We start from the raw sequence: 18,400 nt of genomic DNA on the forward strand, positions 1-18,400 counted from the left end.
AGAGATGGAGAGATTTACATGGAGAGATGCCAAACTGCCTTTCACTGTTCTTATAACAGTGACAATAAAAAGCTATTCTATTCTATTCTATTCTTATGAATAGAAAACATCAACTCAATTTAATATGTTTATTTTTTTCATTAAAACAATTACCCATATTATATTCTAACACATGGATAAATATTATTGTTTTAAAATAAACCACTTTCATGTTGGGTAATAAAGGAAATTACAGATATCTGGTTTTAGACCTATTGGTATCAGATAATTCTTTCACTTAAACTTTATTTTAAATTAGAATAACTTAAAATATTACTATTACCGTACATCAAAAAAATTCAGACCTTTTTCCACCAACCTTTTGAAAAATAAAGATTTTCTCTTATTTAGAATATATTTATTATTCCTTATTGTATTTTGTGGCATGAAATTATGCTTGTAAAGCATTTTCAAATACAGTAATACCTGCAAATGATAACTTTAAGGGGTCATAATTACATCTCAACAGAAATTTTATTCATCCAACTTTTTTGAAAAGATATGCTGAGATACTAAACCATAACGACATCAAAAACGAGCCCATAAATCAAAATTTGGTTTGAATAGATAATAAAGAAAAGGTACTATTTTAAAAATGAGACGTCTGGATACATTTCATGTGCTTTTAATGCCCTTTACATTTTTATTTCTTTATTTCAAATCGAATATTTTTGTTATGTTATTAATGATGTAATAATTAGTCTATATACGTGATTGTGGTTAGATTATTTTCCGTGATGCACTCGAATGCAACAGCGTCCAATAACTGCGACTCCACAAAGATTAGTAACACACTGTTGCTTTTAAGGGAGCGTGTTATTTCAGTAAATCCAACAGTTTATTGTTTATGTAGTTTAACGTTAGTATTCTACCCATGAGCCCGAGGCTAATCTAAAACTGTCAGCCGAGGGAAATGACATGGCAACGGCAAAACTTAACGCTGGCTTGCGGGGATTTGAAGTCGACCCTGTCGCTTTTTCTCTGAAGGAGTGAACAGCAGCAGCAGCAGGACCAGCAAGCGAGTGAAGTTTACTACTGTTCCCTCGATAACAAAAGAGGGGGACCGCCTTTGTTTTTTTTGGATAACTATTCGACGCCATCGCACAGTTAAAAGCCTGAAAACGATTCGGAGTTCAAGACATGCTCCCGCCGTGTTTGTGTTGTTGAAGGTATACACTGTTGAAGTTAGAGCCAGCCGAGAAGCTAACTTTAGCCAGTTAGCTAGCGTTAGCTGACCCGCCCGGATGCTAAGCCTCTCACTGGCTCTGGCTAATTGCTGGAATGACCACAACCTGCATGTTAATACCGTTATAATGGTCACTGATTTTAATTGCCTTTCTCTTTATTACTTTTGAGGAGTAGTTGGCGGTGAATTAATTAGTGATTGCGTGACAGATGTCAAAGCTAAGCTCGTCCAGGGTTATTACTAGAGATTAATACTCGCTGTTTTTCTTTTGTGCACTTTCCCCCCCCCACAACTTTCCACCTTTCAGGACATGGACAACAGGGACGGGCAGTCTGAGTAACACTGACTCAAAACCATTGTTGCATCAGATCATCGACACCACCGTTGGCCAGTCCAAATAAATGTAAAGGCATCTCTGGGTCAAGGTACCATGGATATCTTTACCCGGCCAAGCAATGAAATCCAGAGGAGGAACCCTCAGCATGACTTTGAGCTCATTCAGAGGGTGGGAAGTGGCACATATGGAGACGTGTATAAGGTACAGTGATGTTCCCACAGTCTGTCATTAGAGCTGGAGATAACATAAGCCACCACATCATGACGAATCAGGCTGTCGCTCTAATTTAAGCCAGAGTGGTGTTTGCTTTGTAAGCCATGATAACATGTGGCAAACACATTGACAGGAGCTTTTGAGTGAGAGCCAGGTTGTGCATCCATTCATGCGCCAAACATTGCATATGGTGGCGCTTACTGTTTTTTACTTTATCTTATTTTATTGGTTGGATCAGTTTGTTATCTATATTTTCCTGCTTGTCGAGGCAGTGTTGCTGAACCAGTTTGACTGTTGTGCTCAGGTCGTTGCTTGTACCTTCTTGTTAGTTTGCTCTACCACTTTTGGTGGAGACAATGCAACATACATCAGAAATACATTCACCACTTACTTCAATAGGTACACCTGTTTAGCTGCTTGCTAACTGTGTATGCAAGCAGAGTCACATGGGAGTAACTCAACGGATAGGCATGTGGACATGGTCATGATCCCCTGCTGAAGTTCAAACTGAGCATCAGAATGAGGAAGAAAGAAAGGTGATTTAAGTGACTTTGAATGTGGTTGTTGGCGTCAGATGGATAGTCTGAATATTTCGGAAACTCTTTATCTACTGGGATTTTCCACCACACCATCATTGGTAGGCTTTACAGATAATATCTGAAAAAGACAAAATGTCCAGTGAGGAGCAGGGGAAAAAGCCTCGTTGATCCCAGAGGTCAGAAGAGAATGGCCAAAATGCTTTAGGCTAATAGAAAGGCAACAGTAACTCAAATAACCACTCGTTCTGCGTACCTCGTTATACAGAAGTATGCAGGAGAGCATCTCTGAATGCATAACATGTCTAACCTTGAACCAGATGAGCTACACCAGCTTATGTTGTAAATTGCCCTTGCTTACTGTACAGTCTCTTATTTCTCATTTTTTATTTGCATTCTCCATCTGCCTGTCACTTTGCTGCTGGAACACTAGAATTTCCCCCAATCAGGGTCAATAAAGGATCTTTCTATTCTATTCTATTATTCTTTGAAATGCGGTGGAACAGGAGATTCACATCATGTATGTGCATGCGACAAATGTTCAGCAACTCTGTGATACTATCTGTTAATATGGGCCAAAGGAATGTTTTGATCACCTTGTTGAATCTGTGCTGTGAAGATTTAAAGCAGTTCTGAAAGCGAAAGTGGCTCCAGGACAGTACAAGGGCGTACCTAATAAAGTGGTCAGTTAGAGTACATTGTGTGATGCATAAGAGTTTAGCTGTCAACTTTGTGTTTAGTTTTTGGACATGCACATGATATGGGAGGACTGTCAGCAATAACATATTATTATTTGGTTCCTTTTTTCACTTGCATTTGTGCTATATTTATTTTGCAGCTTTTTATGAGACAGTCTAGTTTCGTAAGTTTTTCTTTTTGGGGTTTTTCCCTTTTTTGTGGAAAAACTGGGCAAATATGTCTTGAGTCTACAAGTCTTATTGCAATTAAAACCAGAGGTCCAAAGTAAAAAACAGTAGAGAGAGTAATTGACTGTTCGGGTGATTTGTTACCATGTTCTTCTTGAAAAATGGCAAAGGTTCACTTGTTCCAGCTGCACATTTATGAGTGTTTGCTCCTTTTCTTTGTCAGATTGTTGTGAACCTCAAACATCTGGAGAATCCCCATAGAAAATCGAATGATTATATCAGTGCGTTGATGTATTTCTTTCAAGCCAATGCTGTTTTGCGTATCTGTTATTAATTTGCTGGGTATAGCCGACTAACTGCCAGATGTTTCCCACTGTTTGTCTGGCTGCAGCGAGGTGCGTTTTGCTGGAGAATTTTCTTTTTTATCCATCTGTCGCACACAAACAGACGAACCATCTGATGTAGACGTGATGGTTCAGCCGGGCTCACATGGCCTCCTTCCATACAAAGCCTTGCTGGCCAGCGAGCCAGCCCACCCCCCACCCCAGACAGGCCACCGGTGGTATGCTGCGCCTGGTATTCTCCCGGAGCTCACAGGCTCAGAGCTGCAGTGAGCTGAAATACGATCAGGCCCCTGTCTAAACATGCGTTTCACTATGGGTGTGTTCTGCTCTGCGTTGACAGAGAAAGCGCCTTTAGATTGGGAAAAGTCCTCAGCATGGCATTCCTCATGTTTGAATGTTTACTACATGTGATTATATTGGTTTAAGAATTTCATGGCATCTCTGTGGAGGTTATTTTAGTTTTCTTTAGTTGTAGAGTAATTCCCCAGGTTGTGAATCTTTTTCTGTTTGATTTCCTGTCATATAACACAATTAGAAAGCGAAAAACCAACCTTGGAAGGCCAGTAGATGAATGGAGTATCGATGGCTTTGAAAATATTTGCATTAAAGTTGAGTGTTGAGGGACAAAGAGGGAACTAAGGAATCCTGTAAATAGTCAGTCACTTGTAGCAAAATCATTCTAGAAGCTAGTCTCGCCACTCAGCAGCCATCTTAGTTACACATCCATTATTTGACCAGCTATTTTACAGCTTTATCTAAATTACTTTTATTTTGATTGTCACAAGGGCATTAAAACTGCACTTACAGGCTCAACAATCAAATTTGACTTTAAAAAAAATGCTAGAAAAGCTTTGTTTCCCCAAAATAATGGGGTACCTGGAGGTATTTTGAGTTGTGAAAAGTGCCAGGTCTTTCACTCTTATGATGTTTACTCACTTTGTACTATGTATAAGTTCAGTTTGAAGGAATCAGCCTCAACGTAATTACCCTGAATTTGCGCAAACATGAGACCAGAGACGTGAGAGAGAGATGGAAAGAATCCTAATGGAAATGAGAAACACTGTCACACGCTACACATTCTCAAGAATCATAAGTTGCCAAATTAAAGCCGTCTTATCTGCTTCATCTCGTATGTGGGTATTATAATGAAAACTCCCCTCTTTAGTGGCTTATTTCTTAGGTTGGTTACCTCTGCTTCAGGAAGTAGATGCCAAAACAGAGGTTCAACACAAATACTAAACACACTTTAATTTAAAGCAGAACAGTCACATGCTCTCGTAATATGTGCACAGTAGGAAAAAATTGTTCTATTTTCTTAAATGTCTTTATGTTTGTGTGCACGCAGCTGCATTTTAAACAGTTTAAACAGTTTAAAGCTTTGTTTGGGTTGCTGTTTACATGTGTGAATCACCACCACATTCCACTACTGAAAGATGGCCAGGCTGCTGGGTTTTGTGGTTTATGGCTGATTTAGCCGCTCGTCCAGACATTTCACTCTCTTGGATTAGGGAGCATCCTGTCTTGACCTGGATTTGGACGTCAGTGAAACCTGCTGTAGCACAGGATTTTTACACATGATGGATGCTTGGTAAAATCTATGAAATACAAATATGCTTGTCGGCATTATGAAGTAATACAGAGAAGAAACAAAAAAATAACTGAGGAATGACTAAAATATGCAGACATGTATCATTCAGTCATTTATTCATAAGTCACAGACGGTGTCCGGCCTTTCCCTGGTGATTAATCTATAATGCTGATTGGCCACAAACTCTTTTCTTTATTGAATTTTGTGTTGAAGTTTGTAGTTGAATAAATCCTAGAAGTGACAGTTTAGCAGCAGTTTCCAATCTGATAAAGCTGCTGCTCAGATCAACACATGGATTTTATAAAATATCCAAAAATGGTGAAAAATTCTTGCTATAATTTTGTGTTGTTCAACCACTGCTTCAACCCCCCCCTAAAAATGTGTGTTAGAATCCAATGAACCTAACAGAAGTAGTAAATCGTCATGATTGAGCAGCTTGAATCAGGACAAATGAAGACTTAATACCCAAAATGAGTGATTTATTTGGTCTCTATAGTCAGTGTTTCAGTCAATAGAGTTAACAGGCGTTCAGCAACCAACAGTTAAAGTTGTGTTATTGTGTCTTTCAGGCTCGAAACATACAAACCGGAGAGCTTGCTGCTGTGAAGGTCATAAAGTTGGAACCAGGTAAGAGCTGTTACCTTTATTTCATTATCTCATCGCAGTGAAGAGAAAACACACAGCTTTCTAGCACTTTACAGAAAAAAAAACCTCCCCTCAAATGACTGTAAAGTATTTTTTTTTTTACTGCAACAAAACTGGACTTCTTACATAAACTGAAGATTTTATTGGTATGATTTTAAATATTTATCAAGAAGAAGCAAATATCTAAAAAGGGAAAAATAAATCTCGTTTTCCCAGCAGGAGTATGATGTGTGGTTTTGTGTACAAGGAACAGAAAGACTGGTTCCACTTTGGGGTTTATGCTGGTAATGACCTAGTGACAGAGTTAGCGCGATCCAGATTAGTGGGATTACGGAGAGGGCTTTGTACCACCAGCGACCAGACAGAGTTCAGCTGATTAACAGCGAAGGAGGACATTCACTCCTGTTTATGCTTTTCTTTCATTCATCACATCGCTGTCCGGGTCAAGCTGGCAGTGAAGAATCATAGGATCACTAATCAGTGTTTACACTTTTTCTTCTTGTCAAATGTTTAAACTGAAATGTTTAATCCATGAACTTGATATATATTATTATTCCTATATATTATTGTGCGTTAGTATGGATTCCTGCAGGACAGAGCATTAAAGTATGAATTTATCCTGACTTGGTGGCCTCGGCTTATGACAATGACTGAGGTCAATGGTGCTAAATTTGTCTGATGGAGACCACAAGCTGAATATTTCCACTACAAATTTCAGAAAGCTGAAGCTGGTTGAGGGCCAAAACATGTCCCATCTTGTTATGTAATGCAGTTGAGCCGCAACGCATTTTCTTTGTTTAATTTTTCTGATGAAGGTTCTTGTTGATTAAGTTAAACGAAAAGCAGTTACAAAAACGTGCATCACATGTTTTGACAGCTCAAGGTAGAGTTTTTTTTAAATTGGCAAGCTGGTCGTAAACAGATGCAAAGAAACATTTCTCGTCTTTCTTGTCGTGTTTAACCTGTAAAAAAACATTAGGAGGGTGAGCTGCATGCCAAAAGACAGACTTGGCAAGGGAGGAACGTTTCTTGTTTTTATGATGGACTGTGCAAAATGGTAGATATGACTTGTGCAGACTTGACAGGTTATATAGGAATGATCAGAAAATATCAGATGAAGTGAGGAGAAGGTTGGACTGCAAAGGCTTTAAAGCAAAAAATTGTTACAGTTTAACTGAATAGATCAAGATGATGTATACCTGTGTTCAGAGTTGCTTTCTTTTCTTTTTCTCTTTTTTTTTTTTTGACCCAGCTTTGGTCAAAGAAGGACTCCTTTCTTTACCTAATCTTTCGCAAGAGGCCCTCCTTTCTGTGCTCGAGGTAAACAGCTTTGGGTGGACTGTGCAATCAAACAGGTTTAACCAGGAGTGACGCCCGTAAGAAAATACAGGACAGAAAAAGAGTTAGGAGTGGTAAAACCTTCCGGCGGTGAGACTGTGGGGCTTTTGACTGCAGCATTAAAAGAAAAATAACCACTGAACCAAATTGGTGTGGGTTGTCACTGTGTGACCATTAATGGCAAATGGAGGAGGACATTTTTTTGTTTTCTTTTTTTTGTACAATCTCATGATCACTTCATCATTACTCTGGTCATCTTGTGACGCTGTAGTTTTTAGGTTCTGTGTGTTTGCAAAAACCTCCCAGCAGTTTCCACTAGAAATTCTCAGAACTATGTCACCAGACTTACCTTTTTTTTTTTAAATTTACTTTCTTTTTTTTTAATTTCAACACATACGCAGGAACTTTTAATGTTTCCTAATCTTGTTTCTCAGTTAACAGTCAGTTAAAATAAAGCCATCTTCTTCTACCGTCAGATATGTTTTTAAATTAAAAAAGGACTTTATTTCTGAGATTTGTCGAAACTTGTTACCGATAAAGTCCTACATACTGAATTGAAACTTGACACGATAAGAGGCAGTGTGTATATTCAGAGCAGGGGGAAGCGCTCGATCTGGGAGGAAGTGGCTAAACTCTTAGGCCTCTGCTCACCAAGAAGAGAAGATTGTGGGGTGACTTGTTATATATTTTTTTTTGTACTAAGCTCACTCATGTCACTAAAATTACTCTTGCTCAAATTTTTGTGGCTCCTCAAACCCTTTGCTGTCAGTCAACAGATATATTTAAGATTGTTTGTGATCCACACTAGTTCTCCCTTTACACATGTGGTATGACATAGTTATAACCCTGTTCGCCAAGGTGAGGTTTCATGTAGGATTCCATGAAAAAAAATGGAGCTTTGTGTCAAAGCTGTCAAGCAGTTGCTTTCACAAGGTCCTGTAAGTGTGAGGCATTACTCATATTCTTATTATAGCCTGTTATCTACAAGACATTTAACAAATGGAGTGGAGGGAGTCGAGCAGAATTACGCCAATGCTCCACTTCCTCCTGTTGAGGCTTCTCTTGACCATATTGAGCACCAAGTAATTCAATCGTCATCATTGTACATGTCGAATGTGCAACAAAAAGTACAGAAGTAAAAACTATGGCAGTGTGTTGAGTAAATGGAAAAGAAACTTTACCAAGTAGATTTAATTGTGAATCTGATTAAAGCTTTTTAAAGGCACATTAACAGGAATATCCCAGCCTGCGTGTAAAAAGCAGTTGGAGGTGTATTCCACTTTTGCAATTCGTCTTCCTTCTGGTAAACTTTTCTTTGACATTTCAGCTATGTAAAAGCTGTAAGCAGAGTGTCTGACATGCCACCTTGGTGACTGAATGAGTTTTCGGGAAAAAAGCATCCTTCTGTGTCACTTAAAATAATGTGATGCACGGAAGTGTGTGCTTTCTGTTATGCTGTGTTATATGTAGGAAAATCAAAGGAAGATAGATGGATTTGGTTTATGTTAAGACGCGACTTGTGTATTGTTTAAATAGTTTGACTCGTGTTTGCATTCCAGGCATGTGAAAAAGCCTAAAACGTCCCAGACACACTGAAAACAGGTTGGCTGTACGCAAGTTGCCTAGTTGCTTGCAAAGTGTTTGTGCACAATAACGAGCCGCTGTGCTTCAGGAAGTTTTTCTGCTGATCGTGCTTTCTTTCTGAGTTCAACTAGCCCTGTATCAGAAAAGCTGACCCCAAACCAGGTTTGGGGTCCGAAGCTGAGCTGCACAGTATTGTTGTGTAATGCACCTCAGTGTTAATTTAATTTATTCTGATGATTGTATAACATAAGCAAAAGAAAGAGGTCTGTTCACATACCAACTCAGTTACAAGAATTCACAGGTTTGACCACAGCCTGGAACGGAAATAAGGTTGTTTTCAGTAATTTCCTGTCGCTACCAATGATGTGCAACCTACTATTTATTTAAGCAGAGAGTGTATTTATGTGTGAATCGAGGAAAGTGGATTTTGTTCATCTGCATATAGTGTTTCACTGGGAGAAAAGTTTCATCAGTTTCATTACGTCTTCATTTCCTTACCTGGATGATTGATCGCGGAACCAAAGACATTTATATATGAACTTCAGCTTAAAGCATTGCCTGTGATGACAGTCATAGAGTGTAGTTGATCTTAACCAGCTGTTAATATATTCCAGGGCTGTCTTTCTACACACAACTGGGACAGCTGAGCTTACATATTTTTGTCTTTTTGCTTCCTACTGGTTAAATGTGGTGGTGATCTTTGCTGAACTGGAATGCTGCTTTGGTAATGACCTATACCACATAAACTTTAAAACCTCTAATGTCATTGAGTGTTCTGTATCCTGCTGTATTTACACAGGGATAAAATATGGTGAAACCTTGGCAAACATGGGACGAATTTTTGTTTACTGAACTGAAAAGATAACAGAGAGAAGATTTAGGGTTGTTTTTTTGCTTTTTTTAAAGCCTAAAGTTTAAGGAAGATGCAAGCATTGTCACACGCTGGATCCTTGTGTGGTCGAAGGTTTTTACATGAACTTTTAAACTAAATGGTTTTTATTTTAAGACTGCAGTAATTTCTCATTTTAAAACAAAAGCAGGACAGAAAATGAAATAAACACTTTTTTTTTGGTCCGTGTGTCTGTGATTTCTCCCTCTGTTTCCAGGGGATGACTTTTCCATCATACAGCAGGAAATCTTCATGGTGAAGGAATGCAAGCACCACAATATTGTGGCCTACTTTGGGAGCTACCTCTGGTAAGAGCCAGCACAAAATGCTCCTGCGTAGTCATTTTACCCTCGCAGTTTGTTTTCTTTTTTTCCTCGCTCTCACAGCCAGTCGAGTGCATAACATTTGTGGAATTCATATGTAACTGTCAAAAGGATTTAACAAGCCACTGCCTGAAACTCACATGATGTATTTAATTACTTAGTAAACCTGTGTGTGTGAAAGTATGACTCAGACTCTTCAACTGGGGAGATGGGTGCTGACTAGGCCCTTCGGTGCCAGGATGCCATTCTTCTGTTTTAATGGAGTCCATGATTTGTGGCCGGTATTTCAGAGGAAGTAGGCCCGGTTCTGCCCACATCTTCCTTAGACTTCCAGCAGGTTTAAATGGAATAAAAGCCTCTGAACTATTTTATTTGGCTGTTCGTGCAGAGAGCTGTATGTCTTATCTCAGCAGGCATGTCGTGTGTGGCGTTGCCACACAGAGCTCAACGGGATGCAGTAAAACGTTAATGAGCAATGAACTGTGCATTAATTATTATAAAACTACCTTAATTTAATCAAAGGAACCCCTGTTTATTTGGGGAAATTTTAAGTTTCCTGTTGACCCCTTTAGTTACCTGAAATGGTTTCCATGACCACCTAAATGTTGAGTGAAACGAGGTGGCAGCGAGCAACCCCTCTACTGGTTGACGTGTAGTTTTTATTAGGACTGCAACCATTCTCTAAATTATAAGACCTTGTTACTGTTTTTGGTCTGTTTTTATATGTTTTTTAGGGTGTAGCGTGTGAATAACAAAGCTGAGAGAAAACTTCTCACCACAGCAGCGATCGCTTGTTGTATTTTCAGCACACGCTTTACCTGAAGGCTTTTTAGACATTCAGCTTTCATGTGAAACAGGAAGAAACTTTCTATGGAGGATTCATTTCCAGTTTCAGAACTGATACACCTCTTATTCTTAGTTGTTTTTATCAGGGAGCTATTTTATTTTATTTTTTCTAAAACAAGCTTTGCAGCTTGTCAAAATGTTTGTTTGCTCTGGTGTATTTTGTGACTGCATAAGTGGTTAAAATGTTCTTAATTCTGCTTTTTTTTTCTAGTCGAGAGAAACTTTGGATATGCATGGAGTACTGCGGGGGAGGATCTCTGCAGGACATCTATCATGGTGAGCTTTAGTTTTATTCATACATGGCAAGGTGCAGACACGAACTACGTTTTATTGCTATGCACCTTGTGCCATCTCTGTCTTCAGCCCTACTAACATTGAATGAATGTGTGTAATAGTGACTGGACCTCTGTCAGAGCTTCAAATCGCATACGTCTGCAGAGAGACCTTACAGGTAATTTTACTTGGAATATTTTGAGGAACCGTTACAGTGGTTTCAGATGTGGTCATTACGTAATGCTTTGCCTTCCTTTACAGGGTTTGGGATATCTCCACAGCAAGGGGAAGATGCACCGCGATATCAAGGTACAATTGCTTTTTATTTCATTTTCTTTGAATGTGAATTTTCTGTCCTTGTTGTGGCTGTTCTAACATATCACATACAAACACTAACCGTCTGACAAAACTTTAAGCAGTAAATTTCAGAACATCTCAAGAAAAAGCAGCAGCACAAGTAGCAGTTTCAATACTATTTGTGTCAGCATGAATGCATTGGTGGCCCTCAAAGTCTGGTCTGACATGGCAGCAGAGGTGTAAAACCAAAGTCACAGGAAAAGCATAACTGGGTGTGCTCGCTCGGAAGCCTGTGACTGATGCTACGTTTTGCACTTTTGAGCTGAAGTTAACTTTGCTCGATGCATGCACTAAAGGCTGGAACTTCACACTCATGTGTTATCATAAAGGTCAGGGCTGGATCTATTATCTTTTTTCAGCTCTATGCAGCAAGCACTTCCTGTTTCCTCTACTCTCACCGCAGGATGCCACCAGAGACACCGTCAGTCACAGCCAGCAGAAACAATATTAGTGAAACTATTAAAGGCTGTGATACTACTGCAAGTTTACGAGAAGCCAGAATAGTAACATGCCAGGTGTTGCTGAGAAATCTTTACACATATAAAGCTGTTATTGTGGTTATTTCTGGCCCTGTATTTATCTTTTTAGACGCTGCTAGAGCGGCTTTACGTCATTAACATTATAAGACGATCCTTATCTGCTTTGATATAGCTCTTCATTTCAATCTCTGTAATACTCTTTAAGCCAACCTTTTCTGATTGGCTCCCCCTCGCAAACAGAAGGTTTGAGGAGCAGGTGGGCGGAGCTTCTGTGCTCACAGCAATACAGTGTGTGCCTGAAGTGATCATATTGAGATCCATAATAGATACAACTGTTTGAATTGAATGTACATTTTTGAAACTTTGTTTTACATGAGAATCAAGCTTCATTCTAATGTTAATAAATTATTGTTGTATGTTTTTTAAATGGATTTTCTCAGCAAAAATCAAACGTTTACTTTTTACAGGGTGCCAACATACTGCTGACAGACAACGGAGACGTGAAGTTGGGTAAGTTCCTCTTCAGCATCTTAATTCTTAAGAAGCTGAACTCCTCAGCAGCCTTTAGCTATATGTGCATTACATAATCTGAAAAGCCCTGTTATCCTTCTTACAGCTGACTTTGGAGTTGCAGCCAAAATAACAGCTACCATTGCCAAAAGAAAGTCCTTTATCGGAACACCTTATTGGTGAGTGTGTCATCTGTATAAAACAGGCCTCTAGGCCCTTGACAGCTTTTGTTAGTCTGGTTAAAGAGTGCTGGTGAAAGACTTTAAGCCTTTTCAGCTCCATCCTAGAATTTTTTTCACCATTTTCTAGATGAAAGTTCAATGTCACACGCTATAGATGTGTAGACCCTGGTACATTCAGGCCTCTGCTCTTTCACTAAAGCTGACTTCTGCTTTTTATTCTAACAAATGAGCCACTGCTAAATCTCTGTCCTCACTTTTTTAGGATGGCTCCTGAAGTAGCTGCAGTGGAGAAGAACGGGGGCTACAACCAGCTGTGTGACGTCTGGGCTGTTGGCATCACAGCCATAGAGTTGGCTGAGCTCCAGCCTCCGATGTTTGACTTGCATCCAATGAGGTATGTTTTACTTCCCCCCCCATAAATGATCAGTTAGAGCTCCCTTACATAATATATTAATACATTTTCCTCCTTGGCGTCATTAAATCCTCATTCCTTTATCTGCTGTAGGGCCTTGTTTTTGATGTCGAAAAGTAGCTTCCAGCCTCCGAAGCTAAAAGATAAGAGCAAATGGTGAGTGCTCCAAAGTAATCACAATGCTATTGTTGGATTGCGATATAATTTATACCTTTATACCTTGCTCTTAGATAATATGAATAATCGTTGTTTTAAAACAAACTTATCTTATCCAACAGGTCTCCGGCCTTCCATAACTTTGTGAAAGTGTGTTTAACAAAGAACCCAAAGAAGCGGCCCACTGCAGAAAAAATTCTAGGGGTAATAAATATTACTCTGGTTTTGCATGTGTGATTGAAATGTTCAAAATAAAGAAATATAGTGCAGTATGAGCGCTGATGTTTAAAAATTGTGAATGTTTTCGGAGAGTCTGTTGTTTTTTGCAGTTTCTTCTTCGTCTTCTTTTTTTCTTTTGCTTGTTGGCATATGTTCCTTTGCAAATCTAAAACACCTGACAAACAAGTAGAAGTTGCCATTCTGTCCAAATTCAGCAGAGCCTTATGAACCCCAGCTGGCCTCCTCAGCTTCTGTGTGGTTTGGCTGACTTTCTCAATGTTTGGCTTGCCGTCAGACTCTGGCCTTGAACTGTTTTCAGTGTTTCATATTTATTAAAGCTTATCTTAGTTTCAGCTCTTTAGGATGGGAGCTAGAGTTCAGTTAGCACCTGTTTCTAATTTTTAGGTACACAAGCACAGTGTATTCTTGTCTCATTAGTACAGCGTCTGTCTCTGAGGATAGTTGTTGCATCCCAGAAGTCCTGGAATGTGATGATTTATCCTTATAGCTAGGAGTTGGTGATCTGTAACAAGCTTTTGGGGTAGAACACCACCTACAATCTGCAATCTGAAAAGAAAGTACACCCTCTTTAAATACAAAAGTTTTATGCATCAGGACATAATAAAACTAACGGGGTTCTTTGCATGTCTTAAAATGAGGTAAATACAACCTCAGATGATGTCATTATTTAACAACTCGGGTTGTATTTACCTAAATTTAAGACCTGATAAGGTTATGCTTTGTAAAAAAATCTTTGAACTGACAGAGGGTGTGCTTTCTTTTTCATCCACCCCTACATAAATCTAAATTCTTTGCTTCTATACCTTTATGACTCTTATGTGTCAAATTAGTGTCAGGTGTCTAACACAAACAGCTGTTTTCCTGTTATGATCCTGGTAAAGATCTCTAATCCTTTATTGTTTCTCCCAGCATGTGTTTATGGCTCAGACGGGTTTGACGAGGAGACTTGCCATGGATCTTATTGATAAAATGAACAATCCGGACAACCACCAGAATTTTGGAGAAATGGATGAGGATGACCTTGAGGTAATAACTGACTCCAAATGATATGTAGAAATGTGTGTTTTTAGGAGATTGACTAAGAAAATCAAAGCCAACCCAGTCAACAAGCTAGTAATCAGAAATATGAACACACGCAAGTTTTATTTATACCCTGAAAATATTAAACTTGTAATGCAGTTCTTGGTATTTTCATGAACATGTTTGTTTGAACTTGTTGCAAATAACTGATTTAAAGAAGTATGTTAAACTATCACTTGCTGTTTGAACTACACGACAGATTCTTATCAGTGAATGTAAATATTAGAATGTGTGACATGTTTTCAGCAGTGAACTATAACCAGCGAGCTTCGTTCAGGTCTCTCATGTTCCCCTAAAACTTCCCTTCCCCCTGTTCCTGATTCTCTCCGATGACATTATTATTCCGACTGGATTCAACATCACATCTATGTGGCAGCCAAAGAGGTGGTACCAGCGCTTTTTAAAGGACCATTGTGCTTTTCTCCCACTGACAGCAGTAGCACTGTCTTGGCCACGATGAGTGAAAAAACTCTAAAGGCTATTGACTGCAAGCAATAGAGCTTGTTGCAAACAAACAGCCACTGGGATGCATAATAATGTGACCGTGCTCCAGAAAAGCTGGTCTCAGCTAAGCTTTAGCTAACCTTAACTCAAATTTTGCAGGTTATCTAAAAAGATTATGCGATAACTAATAATTACACACTGAACACTTTACTGTCTTCTGAAGTGCTGCTCCCTCAATAAAAATTCTGTCTTTCACCATCAGTTTCAGGGAAACAGCGAAGTCAGACACACCATCCGCTCCACCAACAAGCACGCCAGAGCTGAGAGGACGCGCTCAGAGATCGACTGTAAGTGAACATCAAAGCTAAACGCATCACCAAGGCTAGCCCCCCTGCGCAATCGCTCGCTGTGCTTCTGTCCTGTCGTTGGTTGGCGTGTTAGTCGTTGTGACTGATTAGGTCGGTCTAGGTCTGGTGGCATCACCAAGGGTCATTCCTTTAATCCTGCAGCAGAGGCTGGCACCTTTCCAGGCCACAGCATGTTTTGGCGTGTCTAAAAAAAAAAGTCTGTGGATTCATGGAAGAGAAAGTAAAGTCCATGATGCCTCTAAGTGGCTTGTGTTATTTTTAAATGTTAAGTGTTGTCTCATCTGTTGCTCAAGGAATCCTGCAAAATAGCTTGTCTGAAGGGTCTCTGAGTTTTCCTAAAAATCTCAAGTTTTTAGCGAGAAATTGTTTTCAAGAATTTGGCGATGGGTCCAGTTGTTTCAATTCTACATCTTGCCCCCTCCCCCTTCAGGGAAGCTGTGTTTTTGTGTCGCCGTTAGTTGTGATAGATAAAGCCGAATGCTGTGTTGTGCCTGTTGTGTCAGTAGTTTGTGGCCATTTCTTCATTTCATCATTTTAGAATGACCTAACAGCTGCCTGGCATTGAGATAGATGTGGTATTTATACCATGCTGCATTGTGTTTTTTGCTCGTCTATGCTGTGATCACTTGTATCAGATATACTTCCTGTCTGGTTTCTTTTATCTAAATTTCTCACTGTTATATGACCTTCCCTCCACCATGAAGCAAACAATGGAACAGACCAAAGAGAGCCACCCTCAAGTCCTAGCTTCACTGAGGGACACAGGGTGGATGCAGGTCAGTGTGAGAGTAGTGAGACAGTGTGTGTTTGTCTAATTCCAACCCTCACCCCTAAGATTTCATTAGAAATATGATAATGTTGTAGAAATGGAACACTCGGTTTGACATTTAAATGGTACTAATAGGGCAATTTTGTCTGCATGGAGTGGCTACCTAATGTAACTTCAGCTTTTTTGTAAGGCTGAATAATTTGGATATTGTGACATCTTGGTTCCTGTTAGGCTGACTGACTTCAAATTGCATTTAAATGACTAATCTTACCCTGACAAGAAAGCAAAGCTTGCATCGTAAGACTCACCTGATCACTCGGCTTCAATTCTTTAAACTTTTTCCTTGTTTTTCTTACTTCCCAACCTCCACACTATCTGCATACGTTGAGAAGAAAAACATGGGAAAGGGGAGGTGGGGAGGGATCTGTGGTCTGAATTCTTTAATACAACGCGTCTTTGTTAATGTGAAGCTGATTATGTGGGCTGATTTCTTTCACCTTCATAATTATAGCCGGATCATGTTGTATTTATACTGGACAGCAAACCAGACACCCTCATTGGATCAACTGTTTGACAGTATGCAACCTGAAGTGTAAACTGCTGAATAATCTGTCCTGTGATGTATCTGTAATTCATGTTCCCTCTCACTAATATTTCCCCAAAGGGAACAGGTCTGGTCAGCGTCAAGTTTAATCTGTGTTTGTCTTTAGTGAGCAACTCGTCTCGAAGCTACAGACCAAACATTCAAGTCATAGCATCGTAAATCAGTGAAGGATCTCTGTAGTGTTTTGGCAGGTTCTCTGTTGTGGAAGCAGATGATCTGCTTTGGGTTTGTTCTTACACCTGTTTTTAGGTTAGGAAGGAAATTTATCCCAAGTTTTCTGGTACTAATGCCCAGTGTTGATAACTCCAGTGCTTTGTGTGTGTTGAAGTGTTGGATGCTGATGCCCTCTAGTGTCAAGATGTGTGCAAAGAAAGGGAGAAAAGAAAAGAAACACCATCTCTGTTTTTTACAGTTGACAAGCTCCAGTTTAAAGCACCAGTACAGAAGGAAACTGCAGCTCATTATGAAACGGTGATTATCACGTTCTGTTTTAATCATTTTCTGTTTAACACTAATTTTAGTTTCTGTTTGTAGTCTGTGTGTGTGTGTGTGTGTGTGTGTGTGTGTGTGTGTATGAGACGTAAAAAGATATCAGGTGATTAACAAAACTGCAGCTATGTAAATATCTATTTCTGTGAATGTATGCTTTTCCACAGGATGTCAAAGATAATGACTTCTCTTCCCCCTGGAGTCCTTTTGCAGAGGGAGGAATAACAACCAGGTGATCCATGGAAACTGTTGTCATGGGAACTGCTCCCATTTACCCCCAGTTGTTCTCGTTCAGTCTCTACCTGGTTTGTCTTAGATAAATGCGCCTCATGAGGCTTAACCCGAGAAAGGAATTTAAGGCAAATTAAAGATTTGTTGTTTTTTGGATTTCACATCGTCTGAGGTTTTTTTTTTTTTTTTACTTTGAGACAGTCAAAGCATGTTAGTCCTAAAGAAACTACTCATTCTTGATTCTCTGTGTATATAAATTTTCTTCACTGTGTCTCATATTAACATGCTTGCTCACTGGACCTAACCTATGCCTGTACATGAGCTCACTCCCCCTACTCCCCTTGCCCCCCTTTTGCACTTTGAAATGTCACTTTGGTCTTTAAGCTCCCTCTCACGTGTCCATGTGCTTTGACTGTTTGTTTGTTTTTTGGGGTTTTTTCCTCCTTCACCTTCTCTCTGTCCTCTTTTTGGCTGTCGGTGTCGCTCTCGTCTTGTCCCTCGAAGGAGCCTTCTCAAAAGCGTTGAGGATGAATTGTTCCAACGGTAACACTAACACTGCATGTGCTGTAATAAGCTACGCCATCCAATCCACTCCCTCCTTGCTGCGCCACAACCATTTTTTTAGCGTGGTCCGCCCCCCTCCCTCTCTGCCTCCTCTTCATTCACCATGTGTGGTGTGACGATTACTGTAGATCCAAGCTGTGTGTACTGCTGTGATGTGAAGAGAAAAAGTGCTGAAGTGTCAGCCTAACCATTTTGGGCTCAACTGCATTGAAGCTGTTTTGAAACCTACTTTTAACTGGTAGTTTATAGTAGTGGTCATAGTCATAATAATAGCATAGTCCCCAGTAGGTTTAAATCATATTTGAGGTGACCTAAAGTCTGTAGTAAGACAGATTCTTCCCCACATTGTTCTTATTCAAATATAGGACTTCATATAAACATTTGCACCATTAACATTCCTCCTAAACCCGAATGAGTCTTACTTTCCGCGCTCATTACTGTGTTTGTGTCCCACAGGGGACACGTCGCCCCTCTTGATGATGCCTTTGATGATACGGAGCCGTGAGTT

General features: G+C 39.6%; 1 protein-coding gene across 8 annotated transcripts in view; it reads left to right on the forward strand.

The window, feature by feature from the left end:
* Positions 1-787: 787 nt before the first annotated feature.
* map4k5 (mitogen-activated protein kinase kinase kinase kinase 5) overlaps positions 788-18,400 on the forward strand; it is a 28,274-nt gene continuing 10,661 nt past the window's right edge. For 6 of the 8 annotated variants that reach the window (XR_003215168.1, XR_003215170.1, XM_025900764.1 and 3 more), the window contains exons 1-18: positions 788-1,208; positions 1,533-1,763; positions 5,679-5,736; positions 9,783-9,873; positions 10,946-11,010; positions 11,130-11,185; positions 11,269-11,316; positions 12,311-12,353; positions 12,460-12,532; positions 12,798-12,929; positions 13,041-13,103; positions 13,226-13,307; positions 14,253-14,369; positions 15,130-15,214; positions 15,940-16,011; positions 17,021-17,079; positions 17,265-17,329; positions 18,349-18,393. Coding sequence is in view for 6 of the 8 variants with exons in the window: in XM_025900764.1 (XP_025756549.1) it covers positions 1,656-1,763; positions 5,679-5,736; positions 9,783-9,873; positions 10,946-11,010; positions 11,130-11,185; positions 11,269-11,316; positions 12,311-12,353; positions 12,460-12,532; positions 12,798-12,929; positions 13,041-13,103; positions 13,226-13,307; positions 14,253-14,369; positions 15,130-15,214; positions 15,940-16,011; positions 17,021-17,079; positions 17,265-17,329; positions 18,349-18,393 (1,262 nt within the window). In the remaining 2 variants the exon portion in view is untranslated. The remainder of the gene's footprint in view (positions 1,209-1,532; positions 1,764-5,678; positions 5,737-9,782; positions 9,874-10,945; positions 11,011-11,129; positions 11,186-11,268; positions 11,317-12,310; positions 12,354-12,459; positions 12,533-12,797; positions 12,930-13,040; positions 13,104-13,225; positions 13,308-14,252; positions 14,370-15,129; positions 15,215-15,939; positions 16,012-17,020; positions 17,080-17,264; positions 17,330-18,348; positions 18,394-18,400) is intronic. The other 2 variants (XM_025900767.1, XM_013270050.3) reach the window with 1 other exon arrangement.

The sequence above is a fragment of the Oreochromis niloticus genome, linkage group LG19 (assembly GCF_001858045.2).
Source record: "Oreochromis niloticus isolate F11D_XX linkage group LG19, O_niloticus_UMD_NMBU, whole genome shotgun sequence".
NCBI lineage: Eukaryota > Metazoa > Chordata > Actinopteri > Cichliformes > Cichlidae > Oreochromis > Oreochromis niloticus.